The sequence below is a fragment of the Sebastes umbrosus genome, chromosome 20 (assembly GCF_015220745.1).
Source record: "Sebastes umbrosus isolate fSebUmb1 chromosome 20, fSebUmb1.pri, whole genome shotgun sequence".
In the NCBI taxonomy this organism is placed as follows: domain Eukaryota; kingdom Metazoa; phylum Chordata; class Actinopteri; order Perciformes; family Sebastidae; genus Sebastes; species Sebastes umbrosus.
The window spans coordinates 18,853,683-18,870,648 of NC_051288.1; the positions used below are offsets into that span (position 1 = coordinate 18,853,683).

Below are 16,966 nucleotides of genomic sequence, written 5' to 3' on the forward strand. Positions count from 1 at the left end.
TTTTTAAAGTTATTTTTTTGGGGGCATTTTCCATTTTTATTGACAGGACAGTGGATAGAGTCTTGAAAGGGGGGAGAGAGAGAGTGGATGCGGAAAGGGCCACAGGCCGGATTCGAACCCGGGCCGCCGCGGTCAGGACCAAGCCTTAATACATGGATGCCCGCTCTACCAACTGAGCTAACCCAGGCGCCTGCATTTGTTTTTAAAAGTGGATACAGAGTTAGATGATTGTATCTCTATAGGAAGTGCATTCCAGAGTTTGGGAGCCCTGACAGCAAAAGCCTGATCGCTTCTCATCACAAAATTGGACCTGGGAACAGCAAGAAGTAGCTGAAAAAAAGTGAAAAAAAAGTGATGTATGGATAATAAATTATTCTCTATAAAAGATTTTTCTATTGACAAAATGTAAATCACTTTTTTTCTGGTAACTTTAACGCATACAGAGTAAGGGTGGGTGGGTGGGGGGGCCCATACAGAGAGTAGCCCAGGGGCCCCTGATCACCTTTATCCGCCCCTGGTGATGACTATGAAGTTCTTACAGTTCACCCACCGTTTTTTTTCCCCACCCTTTTATGTCATATATATAATAATATGCATTCATATAAACCTTTTCATCAGTCTTGCAGTGAAAGTTGAGCAGGGCTCCTCTCCTCCTACAGTATGAACGCCTACCAGCCTCCCCATCAGGCTGAAGAAGTTCCCTTCCTCCCCCTGGCGGAGCGTCCTGTCACTGGTGGAAAATGGCTGCTCGGAGTGGCACCCCAAAGCTCAGAGAAAACTGAGAAAAAAGTCGCACATTAACAACAACAAGAGGGCCCCGCACATCTGGAGCTTTTTCTAACAAAGCTACACGACTTTTCGACCGCGGAGGATGTCTCGCTGGGTGCCCACTAAGAAGGAAAAGTACGGAGTTGGTACGTAAAGAAAAACTTGCATGCTCCATCGATAGCTTCGTCCTAGCTCTCTCACAAGTTTTTGGGAAAAGGATTTAGATATTAGAAAGCTGATTTTTTTTTCTCATGTGTGCGTGTTTTCTTCCTACTGAGATTTCCCTTTTTACTGTGTGCAATGCAAATCTCGTGTTGGGTGATTTTTGGCAGCCAGTTTTGCATGAAACGCACAACAAGGAATGTGTGTCTATTGTGAGGAGAGCGAGGACTGAGAGTGTTGGGAATTGTTAGAGGCGCGCCTTGTTCTAGTTGTAGCAGCCTGTTTCCTGTGTGTTATGGGGCCTCCGCTACTGGCTGAGTAACAGGCTACTACGCATAAGTAGTTACTAGGTTACTTTGTTGCTTATTTGTGTTGTTTACTATTCCGTTTTCTACACGGTGTTACTGTTTTCAGGTTATTTATTGTCACTTCCTCAAAGTGCTTTGCAGGCAGCCCCCTGCTTGGCCTGAGAACAGTGAGTGTCCCCTTTAGCTTCCACTCTCTCCTGTAGGGGATTATTTAACAACAAAGTATCTAGCTACTGACTGTTATATAGAACAATACCACAGGGCACATATGTACTTTATGAGCCACTGTAGACATGAATATTAATAGTATTATAGGCTGTAGCATGACAAAATCAAACCAAACTATTAGTTTTGCTTTAATAAATAAATAAAATCAAAGTAGCCTAAAGGTTTTAAGCTATAAACTTACTATAAAAGTGATGTATGAATAATAATAAAAAAATATATACCAGCATAAATTAATTTTCTATTGATAAAATGATCATATAGTCTACAAAATAATTTAGGTAAATAGTGGCAGCACATACAGAACAGATAAAAAGTGGTATATATAAACCATCACAGAAAATATCTGTAATTTATAATACTGATGTTATATTGAACAATACTACAGGGCCAACATGTACTTTATGAGTCACATGAATATTAATAGTATTATAGGCTGTAGTATGACAGAATAAAATCAAACCAAGCCAATAGTTTTGCTTAAAAAAAACAACTAAATGTTTTAAGTGATTAAAATGATATATGAATAATAATAAAAAATATAAATAATAGCATAAATGAATTTGTTATTGACAAAATGATCATATAGCCTACAAAATAATTCAGGTAAATAAATAAAAAGTGGTAACAGTGGTACAAAACAAATACACAAGGAGCAAACAATATTAAATTACAATGGACTACTAATTACATGGACAATTACATAAAAAACATAATTTTCTTACTTTACAAATTACCTTTGTTGTTGTTTAGGAAACTCCACTAGGCCAACATGTACTTTTATGAGCCACTGTAGACATGAATATTAATAGTATCATAGGCTATAGCATGACAGAATAAAGTCAAACCAAGCTATTAGTTTTGCCTTAAAATAAACCTTGTAAAAGTGATGTATGAATAATAATACAAAATATATATACTAGCATAAATTAATTTGCTATTGACAAAATGATCATATAGCCTACAAAATAATTCAGGTAAATAAATAAAAAGTGGTAAAAGTGGTACAAAACAAATACACAAGGAGCAAACAATAATATTAAAGGACAATTACATAAAAAATATAATTTTATTACTTTACAAATTACTTTTTTTGTTGTTTAGTCAACTCAGTGAGTTTAGTAGAGAGTGCAATTCTTAGAGAAAAGGTAAAAACTTAAGAAGTGATTTAGAAAATGTCTGTTTGTGAATGAAAAATTACAAAAAAATTGGCATATAGAATAATGAAATTAATCAGATGTTCAAGAGCACCTTCATCTGGATTATCATAGTAACAGATAATATCTTTAAGGTTAAAAGTGTAGACTAAATCAGTGGCTTCAAAGAAATGAGACTCCAGATCACTATTAAAGATTTGTATTAGTTGATGTGATGACTTTGGGTGGATTATTAGGACATGAATATTAATAATACTTATGTTTAAATCACTTTTATCTTACTGTCAGCTTGTACAATTCAGTTATAGCATAACGTTTTGCACTCTGACTTTTCTCTAGGTGCTGATAAATAATTTAATTTCAAGGACTTGATGTTAATTTACATCAAACCACACGCATTCATTTAAAGTTTGTCCCCAGTAGTGATGCCGAGTGTACAGAGAAGGCAATAACTGCCTGAAACAAGCGATTTGGATGAATTCTGATCAGATTATTTCCTGTGAATATTGCATAAGAGATGAGTTTTCCTATTATTAGTAGGAATATTTAATACAGATCTCTGTTTTTACATACTTAATAGGCTTCTAGTGTTTTCTTCTCCATGATGCTTGGCAATTGTTTTATCAGCTCTTTGGTTGTTTTAACTGAGTACTTTTCTAATGCAGGACGAGTCTGTTTAGCAGAGAGGGAAGGCTCTGTGAACATAGATTTTGTTCGGGTTTTCCCTGTGTCCTTATCCTGATTATATCTTAAATTGGAATCCAAACTTTAAAAATAATAATTTAATTTAGTTTTCCTCACAGAAATGAATGAAATGCTGAGATATAGGCCAACTGTATATATTTTTTAAAAACCTTTTACACCCATTTAAATCAAGAAGGCCTCGCAACCCTCGGTGTAATGGAACTAATCCTGATTTTTCTGGGGATCCCCTGGAACATCCCAGTCCTGTTTAGTCAGCACTTTAGCAAATCACATGTTTTTTCCCCCACAGAAGAATCTGGTTTCACGTCAATGGATTGTTATTTTTAATGTGTGCGAATGTACCCCACCGCCACATGAGTCCCTTTTAGCTGCGTCCATTAGTGGGACCGAGGGTTTGCAGATATGTGAGTGATGCTGATTGATGAAATGAGTTCAACAGGTTACACCAAACAGCTCTAATTGTCACCTCAGACTAGAAATGAGCTCTGTTGTTTTCAGTCCAGTCCACGGTAAATGAACCTGTGGTCGCTTTGTTCCTTGAGCAGCGTTAGTGTGTGTTAAGTATACTATTCTCATGCTAATGATCGCCTGGGTATATCCTCAGAGATTTTGAAAGAGGAAGTTCTTCAGAAATTGTCCCAGGTCTCACTGAAAGCAAGAGAGGCTGAGTCATTAGAGAGAGGCAGCTGCCACATCGCTGCTGCAGAGGATTGGTGGGGTGCACAGCCGTTGCACTGTTAATACTGTATGTGTTGACCAAGTAGCACTAATGAGCACTCGGTGAGATCTCTCTTATGCTCACTGTGGACCCATTCCTGTTCCAGCAAAACTTTTGTCATACCACTTTACCCCTCTCATAATGGCCCCACGGCTTTATTAGTGTATGTAAGAGAAAAAAAACCGTCTCCTTTAGTCTTTTCACAGCAGTATTAATAATAAATGCTACTGTCCTCTTACGCAGAGCATAGCCGTGACAATAAAGGGCTTTGTTATCATACCAGCACATTCACATTACATCATCAAGGGTTTGCTCAGTAGCGCAAGCTCCAACAACCAATATTGGAAATTGAACCATATTAGATTTGTGTCACAGTAATAACTGCAAAAAACATTATCCATGAAATATTCATGGTTTTGGTTGTTTCTTCTTTTTTTCTTCGCTGCGTTGTGAAGTACTCTTGCCGGTTGTTATGATCCTCTGTGTGGCAACCGCAGAGACCTCACCAGCTCATTAGCTTCAGCAAGATCAGACGAGCTCTTCAGTGATTGGTTGTTGTTAGAGCTGGGTAATGTTTTAGTTTTATATCAACGTTGGGACATAAGACTAGATATCGTCTTTGATTTTATCGTAACATCAGGGTCAGGAACATCAACGTTTAACGTTCATGGGTCAGAAATCTACTTTCTGGAAGTAAATTTTTCCTTACCCCTATACAAATGGTTTTGTTTATTAATGGTTATTGCACAGCTTTGTTGCATACTCGATTCTGATTTGTCAATCACTGCGTTCTACGGTCTGTTATTTCTTTATAGCAGACCGTTGCTATGTATAACAGACTGTTGCTATGGGTGCAGCTCTGACTCTGGCGGACCGTTTTTGTGTCAAATTATTGACTTCTTAAGTAAGTAACCGTGTAATAAGCGGGATAATGTACAGCGAGCGGGTCATTGTTGTGAAATAAACCCTTTCAGGGCGATGCAAGACCCCTCCGTTTCGTGTCGGCATCGCCCTGTCTGGGTTTATTTTACAACAATGACCAGCTCGCTGTACATTATCCCTTACTTACCAAATAACAACAATAACCAAAGTTAATTGTCATGTTTAATCTTTATTTAAGTAAATTAATCTGGAGTTTCGCCCACATCCTCTAACGCCACCCAACTAAACTCCTGTTTCCAGGATATTTGAAATGCTCGCTTGCGCTTCAGCTCATAAACTTTGTCTTTACCCGGCGTCATTTTCTTCTGAGTGCCCGATCGGTGCTGCACATGTGCAGCTATGAACAAAGATGAGAAGGAAGGGAGATGACTCACACCTTATAGCTACTTCCATCATCAGCTCCGGAAAAAACGATGCATTTAATTGAGTTTCTAGATTTACTATCCCGAAGTGGCATTTTACGAGACCCAGACAAGCCTTATTGTTGAGCCCTGAACATGATTAAGATTGTAACTACAGATTCTTTTTTATCATCGATTAACCAGTCTGTTGTTTTTACATTTTTTTATTAACACTGATACCAAACAGAGAAACTCTGCACACTGGAGAAGCTTGAACAATTATTAACATTTCTGAGGAATTGATAACTAACTGAAATCTGTTCTCCTGGTCTTAACAGCTGTATTATACTGTAGTTGTTTGGCACATTTTTTAAGCTCTTCTTTCTGCAGTGAAATGAACACTGAACACCTGTTTGGCCACCGTATCCTTGATAGAAATGATTCTTTTTTTAAGTAACTTCTTTATCTCTCAATATGTTCTCAAATCGCCAGTAGTCATCCATATACATTGAAATTATTTAATAAAAAATATCATACCTTTTAAAAGTGGTTGCTACACTGGCAACCAGGCATCAGCTTTTGGTTGCCCAAACTGAAAATACGGTTGGCATTTTGAGTCACCTTATATTGTGAGTAATTAAGATACTATGCAGTTATACTTCAGCTTAATAATGAAACTGTGACCTAAAAGAATAAAAGCTTTACTACAGTAACCGAACAAAGTTCTTTGTAGTTTGTGTTTTATCTGAAATCTAAAGTGTTATCAGTTAACGTGACAACCCTCATTTCCTGGTACTCAAATACCAGTAGTGCAGCTGTTGTTCTTCACAGATCCCTCAAAAATGAATCCATAGAGTCGACTGGTTGCTTGTTCATCCGTTTTCTCCATTTCAAATTTTGTTTTTCTGGACCTTTGTGCTGCTGATTCCCACCACAGATCCATTCAGCATTGAAGTCTTGGATTGTGGGTTGTTGAAGTGACACTAACATCAGCTTGTCCATCATCTCTACTCTCAGAGATGACTTCCAGTTTGTCAGCTGAGGAGACTGGGGTGCACATTTTGCTGTCCTAGTTTTTATATGTTATAAAGTGGTTTCCACTGATGCCAACCTGGCAACCCTTACTGTAGAGCCCTTTGTGATATTTGATTTTATTAATAGTGCCACACCCTAGCTGTAGTGAGGAATGACAACCTGCCCTTCCCTGTTCTAAGTATACAGCAGTAGTGGAATGTATCTTATGTACTCCACATAAAGAGGCCCTGTGGCATTTTTCTTGTACTTTATGGGAGTATTTCCATTTTATGCTGCTTTATACTTCTACTTCACTACATTTCAGCAAATATACCTTTTACGTCACGGTTAAAGATGGCTCCATTGTGAGTCGACGAGCTACAACAACAATAATAATTGTACTATGAGTACTAATGAGTACTTTTACTATGATACTTTGCTGATACTTCTTCTTTAGTGAAATTTTAAATACTGAGTGGGCTCTTATTTTGTCACACTGACTACGGTTACATGCGCAAAATATTCCAGTTTTTTGCCCTCATTACGAAAAAAACAATATTCCTATTAAGTTGTTTGCATGGATAATGAAAATGAATATTACACTAATATTTCCGTGTACTAGCAGCCGTGCATACTGCGTTCAACGTTGCCCGGTGGCGGACTTAGTGGACTTTCATAATGTTTAAAAGTAGGTGAGTTGCATCTCTGCAAACTGTCGGCTAGTTGGTTTGTGTACAACGCACAGTGCTGGCCGTAAACAGGCAAGAGGCCGTGTGTCTCAAACTGATGTAAAAACAACCCAATTGCATATTCTGAATGCGGTGTATACATGTCCAAAGAATGCTCCTAAAACCTGAATAATATCGGCATATCTCACATGTCTGAATTGGAAAATGCTCCATTCACAATAAGGCCTAATTCAGAATATCCAAACAGAATATGCTGTTTACATGACCCGTATCAAATTCACAATATTGCCATATTCAGAATAATAGTGGACTATTAGTGTGCATGTAAATATAGTCGTAGTTGTATTGCTACTTTTACTTACAAAAAGGATCGGAATAATTCTTCCATCGCTGGTATACAGACAGTCTGGCGATGTAAGACTTGTTCCCATTGAACCAGGTTTGGTATGTGAGCAGCATCTTTACTCGATTTTTGGAAACTCATGTTCTTAATGCATCTAGAAGCCTCCTCATCCCACCAGAGGCAACGCACGTTATTGCTTTTTACATTGTTTCTCATGGTAATTGTTACCCCGAGGCTTCAGCTCAACTTTCCTTTTCCAAACAATGTCTTCAGTTCCCCCGGCATGTTCAGAATGCTGCCCCATCAGCCCCGATTTAACTCAGCTGATCTGCTGAATTGACAGAGTTCATCGGCATTCACGAGGCGGTCGCACACACACACAAAGAATTATTGACTGACTTCAAATGGAAGTTGAGGTTTTGGGCTCAGGGTCATTCTTTGACCCCGTATTCATATCATAAAAAAGGAGTAAGGGCAATCCGTTCGTCAGAGAAATATTAAAATCGTATCTCTCTTGACCTTGAGATAATTTCATTACACAGTTCTTTTCTTGTCAAATGCCAAACAGCCTGGCATTTTGAAGCCTAGTTTAAAAAAGAAAGAAGTGATTTAACAGGGCCTTGGGGAAATGTTTTTTAGCTGTCTCTCGGTTCAGTGATGAATTAACCAGAAATACTTTTTGATGCAAATTTTAAGTGTTGTCTCATTAATTCTGTTTCATCAGGATGTTGCTGTTCCTTAAGAGACACTTCAGAGGGTTTGTGGTTCTAGAAAGAAAACCAGGGAACACTAAGCAACAGGACTATTTACTGTATCCACACGTCGCTGTTGAGACTTCAAATTACCCTCGCGAGCATGTGCTGTCATGAGACATGTTTTCCACCTCTCAGTGCGTTTGACTTTGTCATTTAGCTTTAAGTAATCTAACATAACTCAGAACATAGAAAATGCTATGAAATGCTTTTCCTGCAGGTTTGGACAGTCAGGAAATGCCGCTTCCTGTAGGTCAGATCACAGACTGGCAGCTTATCTAAGACGACAATTGGACACACGCATGTACACACCGAGTTCTAAACGTTACACGTTCTGGTGTGGCTATGATTCATATTTTTTAAACTGAGTCTGCGGGCCAACAGGACTGACAACCCCAGACAGCTCCCATTTGGAACAGGTTAGCGGTGAGTGACACATTGGGAGCAGAAAAATAGAGACGCAGTCGCTTCGTTCTCTTGACTGAGGGGCCCGTAAGTAATTTGTGAAGCCCCCGCCTTGCACCCAAGGAAAACCATCTCCCACCCACAAAGCACAGTAAGCTAACAAATATGGTTGCAATTAAAACGCAGTCTCGGTTACTACATAAACCATGCGCTTTAAAGTGTATTTTACACTTCTCTCATAGCCTGGGCTGGCGTAAAATACGGGAGAGTGAAAAGTGTGTCATTCCCTTTTATCAGTTTACTTCTTGTTTTTATAAGCTGGGAGTTATTTTCATTACATTTCATTCAGAAAAGGCCTTGTAAATAATGAGAAGGGGGGGGAAAGTGTGGCTGTCATCGCTGCACCGCCTGCCAGATACCGCAGCTATTAATTCTGACATAACAAAAGCATTCGACAATATTAACTACACAGTTGAGTTTTAGAAGATGGCACCTGATTTTTTTCTCTCCTCCTACTCTTAAACTTTGTCTGAGGAAAAAACAAAATGCTGAGCTGACAAAATCGGAGACTTTTACTGGAGTGAAATAAAGGAGCTGATTAATAGGAAGGAGCCGCCGCGGAGACAATCAGAAGAGGGCTGATTTTTTGTCTTGTCAGGAGGGAAACAAACAGTTTCATCTTTGTTCGGTGGTGTGTTACAGCCAGGTGGTGTTTATGATCAGCCACCTTTGCTCATAAATAAAACTGCACAAACAGAAATTGCTCGTCTGTTTGCAGCAGAGGGTGGTGATCAAATTAAAGCCACGGTGTGATGTTTCGTTTGTCTCACACGTCCTCACTTCGGTACGGTGACCAATATGTTGGTTATGTTTGATAACGAGAAAGTGTTTTTATTAAAGCGCCGACTGTGAGAACTCTCTTGAGCGATCACCTGGAGCCTGGAAGTTAAGCTAACGCCATTAATTTCCAATTTTATGAGTTTGTGCATCATGGAGTTCGGGATTATTTGTTTTTGTCGGCGTGCAGAACGCTGCGTTCGCCCTCCACCTGGGAACTCATCCTGCTCTAGTTTTTAATACAACTGTGCTGCACTTATTGAGCTGCCCTACAGATCTGTAAACAAAACAACTTCCTCTCTCTGTTAAGCTGGGCATACACTGTATGATTTTTTAGCCCGTTTCTACTCATTTTAGAGTCGGACCGCATTTCAGCCTCGTCTGGGGTCGTTTGCCGTGCAGTGTACAGGGGGGACCGAGGACCGATTAAAGCCTCCCGATCGGCCGTCGAGCAGTCGAATGAATTTCTCGACATGTCATAAATTTTGGTGTGCCGTCCACAGCAGAGCCACGAGCCGATTCCCCAACGTCAGCGCCTTTTTTCTGCTTTTCTTGCAGTAATCCGAGCGTACTGTAGCTATCAAGATAACAATGTACAATAAATATAAAAAAAACAAACCATACCTGCCTCGGAGCTTTTAAACCAATCTTTATTGACAACTGTCAACAGACAGAACGGCCCAAAGGGGCCGGCTGGACCGTAAAGTGTGAGCACATAAATCGTGAGCTTTGGCTTTAATTCACAAACGATCTACTCGTACAGAAGGAGCAGGAAGTACACAACAGTATTTCTATAATCATACGGTGTATGCCCAGCTTTAGCCAACTCTGCATAAACATCTGTATCTACTAAGCTGTCGTAGCCAAAACTTTGGTCATCCTCCTCCTCCTCTCTCTTTAGAGGACAGTGTGACTTTGCCATTATTCATTCTGAAAGGGAATCATATATTAAGTACAGGCCACGCTGCTTGGTGAGGCAATTCTAATAGTACAGCTCCCAATGGCTTGCTGTGAGATGGTGGCTAAGACAAATGACAGCTGGCCTATTTAATCAGTGCATAGCTAAGTGGTTCCACACTATTCCTTTTTGGCTCAACACTCAGACAAAGCTGGAACACTTCTACGTCTTGTTTTAGTGTCGCTGTCATCCGAGAGGTTGAGGTGAGAGAAGGGGGAAAAAGAGAAGTTAACCTTGAATTTACACAGGTGAACATTTCATTCGTCTACTAATTATAAAGCAGTTCAACCAGTATTTGCAACCACAAAGCTAGAATGTTTAACCTCTTGACAACAAAACATTGAGGTGCTTCAGTGACAGAGAATGAGCAAATCTGGAGAGCGCTAAAAATTTAATGACATGAATCAGAAATGAGTCAACATCCTGTGAAATCATCATTTGTACCGTTTTTTAGAGGGCTTTTTGTCCTCGTTCCTGATCTCAGCTGTTTCTGTTTTTACTGTGACTTCTGGAGAGGCTGGCTGGCTGCTGCTGCTGACAAATGTTTTCATCAGTATGTAGCCCACATGTTTTTACAAGATGTTACTCTACATCATAGGACACAGAAGTATGTTGTTTGGATTGGAGCTTTGATTCTCTGCCCTAACCCAATCTGGCCCGACCAGACCCGCCGGGATCGGGCTGTAATTCCTCAGAATTCTCGGGCTGCTTCCTCTTAGTCGATTAGTCAACTAAACGGTCGTTCTGGTCTTAAACGACTAATATTTCTTTAGTCAGTTAGTCATTTTTTTATGCTAAATGACTTATTTCCAAGAAACTTATGAGCACATTTCTGGTAAACACAAGATTTAAAGTGCTGCTTTTGTGTGATTCCTTGTGGAGAAACTTGATTAGTCGACAAAATCATATGAGTGTCAAGCAGGTTCGTGCCAATTTCCCGGTGCTCTTCTTTTTAAACGCAGACCTTATAGTCTATGATTTAGATATGACAGTTTTTGGGCAGTACTGAACATTTGGTAAGAATAGGCACATGTTGGAGATTGTGTTACAAATGTCTGTTACTGCACTGAAAAGACGTGAGGTGACTTTAATACATTTTTAATATATTTTTTTTATTTCTTTACAGTGGAAATTCAGGTTTTTAATTGGGCTTGAGCTCAAAACTGCTGCTGTGGTTCAGGCTCTGGTCGAGCTTGGAGGGAAACTATGCGAGTTCATGTAGGGTCGGGCCTGGTTTTTTTTGGGCCTGATCATAACTCTAGCTTAGACCTGTAGCACTCTTTAGAGCAAACCTTTCCTTACTTTCAGTTAATATGTGCCAACTTATTGAGATGATGCCAAGAAAACTGATTTCACTTCCTTTAGCTAAACTATTAAAGGACCAGTGTGTAACATTTAGGGGGAACTAGGGGCAGAAATTGAATGTAATAATAATAAGTATGTTTTCTTTAGTGTATAATCACCTGAAAATAAGAATCGTTGTGTTTTCGTTACCTTAGAATGAGCCCAGAATGGACAAACCAAACTCTGTTAACTTTTCCTGCTTGGGCCGGAGTCGATAACGTTACTCGCTCCTGTCGCCGCCGCTCTCTCTCTTGCTTCACCACTCACTTCCCACTACACACACACTCTACGCACTTGCTCTGGCTCTACAGTGGGCCATTCACGTTTTTCGCATCGCCACCGTAGCTCTCCAACATGCTTGGCACACGGGAGAGGCTTCAGTTGGTTGCAATCTCATCACCTCACCGCGAGATACCGCCAGATCCTACACACTGGACCTTTTAAAAGACTTATAGTTGCACAGTGACTTAAATGTGGTTTGTCGCCTTTGGTGACAGTGACACTTTGACTTTACACATCAAGCTGACTTTGTAGTGAAAGGTGACACATGTAGGCGTGAGTGAACCTTGGTGACAATTACAAAAGACCGCAATGGTCCTTCTTGGCAGTTTGTCAAAGGCAGCGAGACATGAAGACGAAAGGACACACAAACACACATCTGTGTTGATCGCGTACGATGGCGCCGCACGGGTGAGTGATTGATGTGGGTCGCTCCTATTGCTCGGCTGCTACGCAGCCAGGCGGTCTCCGGTACCCTGAGTATTGATTGTGGACATGCCGAGCAGCTTGTGCATTGTCTGAAAAGAGTCCCGCTGTGCTGCCTTTACTAGCTTGACAGATGGCTAATGGTGTGTAACACGTCAATGTGAAACAAAGGTCACCGATGTAGGCTTGTGTTATTACATAATTTAGATTCAGCTGGATGAAATTAATTTTATAAGAACCTTTCAGCTGCCATATTACATCAGACAGGCACTTAACATGGTTGTATGAAGTCGTTGGGTCATATTCACGAACTTCATCTTAGTTTAACATCTGAAGACTTTCATCTAAAAAGAATTGAATCAGTAATTCCCTGTGGATTTATTGAGACAAAGCACTTCTTCCTGTATGACAAAGTTTTAAAAAATGTCTTTATTAGGGTGGTATAGGAACAATTTGAGCGCATTCATTAGAATCTAATCTAAAGGAGTAAGTGGAGCGATCAGTCAGGCAGGGCTGCCAGCAGGTGTGAAAGGAGGTACCAAGAAAAAACAAATGGCAGGGAATCCACCCTGATTGTGACGTATCTCATGTCGTGATCAGTTTAATTATTAAATGACCAATAGAAATGCTAAACATAATTGTTTTAATGTATCCTCCCTATGGATTACTATTAATGTTTTATTTGTCCCCTTGCTTGCAAGCTATCAATATCTATTTTTGAATGCAAGTTGCACTTTAAAGTAGAGCTGCGACGATTAATGAATTAGTTGTTGTCAACTATTAAATGAATTGCCAACTATTTTGTTAATCTATTTATCGGTTTGAGTAATTTTTTATGAAAAAAACTGCAAAATTCTGTGACTCCAGCTTCTTAAAAGTGAATATTTTCTGATTTCTTTTTCTCCTCTATGACAGTAAACTGAATATCTTTTGAGTTGTGGACAAAACAAGACATTTGAGGACGTCATTTTTGGCTTTGGGAAACACTGCTTGACATTTTTCTGACATTTACAGGTTAATGGACAATGAAAATAGTCGTTAGCAGCCCCTACTTTTCAGATACTCAGCCACAAACATCAGGATGCATTTATTTCCTTCGATTACGTCTTTCTGCGTAGGAGACACAATCTTAAGAAAGAATAAGCAGCGCAATTGCGTTATGGAAACAAAGTTTAATGCCTTGGAATCAAAAACTGGAGGGGAAGAATTGGCAGCGAATATCAGGCTGTAAACTCAGCCTGTATTTAGTATTCTTAACCACGACTAGCTGACCGCTCTGGCTGTCCGAGGCTTTATTCTACCAGAGTGATGAGCTTGCAGCTGAGCCGAGGCTGTGCCAGGCTGCTGGTGGGTGAGCTGACACCGGACGACCTGTCTGTTTCTGTGGGTCAAGCATGGGCTAAAAGGACCGGCTCCCCTGGGAAAACTCACTTCCCAAGTACCTCAGAAGGAGGAGGCGAGCTGTAAGTGGTTGGCAGGTATGACTCGGGGTGTATGCAGAGCTTAAAGACGAGCGAGCGCCAACGGCATCAACATGCAAGCTGTTATTAAAGACCCATAAGCTGGAAGATATTCTCCACTGAACACATTTATTTTGCCTAAGTAAACTTGGTCATTATACTGTAATGGTTTGGAGTCTTCTAATCCCACATGCTGAGCTTGAAATCAATGCACTGCAGAAATCATAGGGCTCAACAACTATAACTAGGCTATTCAGGTTATAAGAATGCCAACACTAATATCAGCCCATATTAATGTTGCATTTGTCACCTTTTAAAATGTCCCCGGGGGTTGTTTGGGGGACTTGTAATGGAGATGTCAGTCATTGATTGTGGTCGCAGACGGGCTCTGGATTGCCACGTGCAGCAAGAGACAGTCTTTCAGCACGGCTGGCATTTGATGAAATGGCCTTTTGTGTGTTTGTGTGTGTCTGGCTAAATACTTGATAAAGTCGGAGCGATGCAGCTCAGATGTTGGTTGGCCCCTGGAGGCAGTTTTAGATTTCAGTGAGTGGCAGCTCTACTCTGTGATCAACCTTTAGGGATTAAGATGAAGTCGTCTCTCCGCGGTAGCTGACACCTCAGTCTGCCTTTTGTTTTAAAAGAGAAGACAGAGATTGTGGAGACATGAACTGAATTTTTCATCTGGCCATCACATTGTCTGCCTGAACTTAAGACTTTTCTGTGTTTGCTTTTGTATGCTGATACAACTAGGTCAGTTAAAGTGATACAAATATCCAGCTACATTTATATTCATTACCAATTAATCAGCAGATTACTTTCTCTATTAAAATTGATCTATAAAACGTCAGAAAATAATGCAAAATGGCCTTCACAATTTCCTAAAGCAGTGACTAAAGTGATAGGTTGAATGCATCTTTTATAGTCAAGTATACTGTCCAGCTGATGAAGGCCAATTACTGTTTGCAAACTATTTTGCAGACTTACTTTGAGCTTCCTGCGTATATTGATAGTGTTGATTATGTAAGGTTTATTGTAGTATACAAATTTGTTCATTGCAGTGATTGAACCAGAAATCCTGACAGTGAAATCCATCACATTGAAAGAACGGTAATCCCAAAATAATTGTCAATAATTAAAGGTCCCATATTATGCTCATTTTCAGGTTCATACTTGTATTTTATGTTTCTACTAGAACATGTTTACATGCTTTAATGTTAAAAAAAACAACTTTATTTTACTCATACTACCTGCTTGAATATGCCTGTATTAACCCTCTGTCTGAAACGCTCTGTTTTAGGACATTTCAACAGAATTGCGTTGCTAGGCAACAGTTTGGCTTCATGTTTAGTTCCTGTCAGCTAATGTTATTTACATACACTTCAACAGGAAATAAACTGGGACACATTTAGAAAGTTTATGTTTAAAACTGTGTAATGGTCTAAATATTGTATATTTGTGACATCACAAAATTACAGAAATCCTGACAGCTTGTTTAAAGGCATAGTTTCTGAATATGAGCTGTGTGTATTTCTCTGTGGTTTGGTCATTTTGATACTTTCACAGTATATATATATAGCATTTAAACCTGCTTTATAATAGAAAAGACATGAAAATCTCACTTTTTACAATATGGGACCTTTTAATTCTGTGAAAACTTTATTTGAAAAGCTTTATTTTGGTGTATTCAGTATTTATGGACCATGATTCAGGCTCACACATATGATAATTGAAGGTCTTTGTCCATTATAAGAACAGTACACTCATGCTTTTGCATGCATCGGAAGCAATAGTTAAAAATATCTCCCCTGCGATTGACGCTCAACAGTCATTTGTGAAACCACAAGCGCTACCTTTAGAGCAGCCACGTAACCTATGAGATACTGAAAGTAAACAAACAAATAAGGCTCTGCGAGCACTGCAACAGAAAAACCTGGCCTATAAATACATCATTAGCTGCTGCATACTGTTTGGTTTTTCTGCAGGCTGCAAATTGTTTCCGAGAGCTCACGTCTGGCCGGTGATACTCCAATTAAGTTAGGCTATTAAATGAAACAATTGGTGGGGTAGTAAATTTGTTTTTTTAGTTTAATTTAATGAAGAAATTATTATTCCACAAACACAGTTTTTTTTTTTATTTATGTGCTTATAATTTAACTGATTAAATTGTTGCTTTCATCAAGGTCCATTTTAAAGTTGTTATTCTGAGTCTTACAGCCAGCAAATGTGTCCCAAGTTCGGAAAGTGTTCACACCAAACCCAAGGTCCACTTATCAAACATGTAGTTCTATTTCTTCTCCAACAAATTGTCCCGAAAAAAAACGATAATCACCGGATAAAGGAAATCCTGCGTAATACACTGTGTACATGCTCTTATAAAAAGTACTTGTACGTCTTTGTAATCACAGGCAGAGCAGAGTGGTAGTTAAGTTCAACAGCTTCGGATGTTAAAGGGGACATATCATGAAAAAAAACCCTCACTTTTTCAGTGCTTGTGCTCATACATTTGGGTATCTGGAGAGCCTACCAACCCACAAACTGTGAAATAGGACAACCCAGTCAGTTTTTTGTGGGCTGCCTAGATCAGAAAACATGTGATTCAACAAGCCATTCAGATCTGGCTCCCCTTCCTATGTCACATGCAGGCTCATTAGAATATACCGCCCTCAGCTTGAGAACTGCTTTTGCAAAGCTGCACCATATTTTTTCTTGCAAGCCAATCAGAGTAGACTGGGCTTTTTCGGAAGGGGGTCCGCTTTGGTCCGTGTGAAGTAAATATCGACATCTGCGAGGGTACGCATAGCAAGCGCGCCAACTACACATGCTCCAGTTGTTCCACACTCCAGTCCAGTTGGCGGATGGATGGATGGTTGCTTTGAAGAGAGGTTGTGTGAGGAGATCCGCCGTTACCCACATTTATATAATTCATCTTTGATGGAATACAAAGATAGCCAAATGGCGTTGAGTTCCACCAACTCGAATGGAGTATGGATCGGGAAATGTGCATTTGTGGAACGCCAGGCTGAAGCGGACCCATGTGTGCACCCTATAGTAGAACCGCGTGTACGTCCGCACGACCGGAACGCGGAAAGTATGTTCAAGGCTTTAAAGAGACGGGCGCTAAAACGAAGCT

General features: G+C 39.8%; 1 protein-coding gene across 4 annotated transcripts in view; it reads left to right on the forward strand.

The window, feature by feature from the left end:
• The first annotated feature begins 681 nt into the window (after nt 1-681).
• The window catches only part of dock1 (dedicator of cytokinesis 1), a 213,360-nt gene continuing 197,075 nt past the window's right edge, over nt 682-16,966 (forward strand). For 3 of the 4 annotated variants that reach the window (XM_037753937.1, XM_037753939.1, XM_037753938.1), the window contains exon 1: nt 682-914. In XM_037753937.1, coding sequence (XP_037609865.1) covers nt 872-914 — 43 coding nt within the window. In that variant the 5' untranslated portion in view covers nt 682-871. The remainder of the gene's footprint in view (nt 915-16,966) is intronic. The other variant, XM_037753941.1, reaches the window with a different exon arrangement.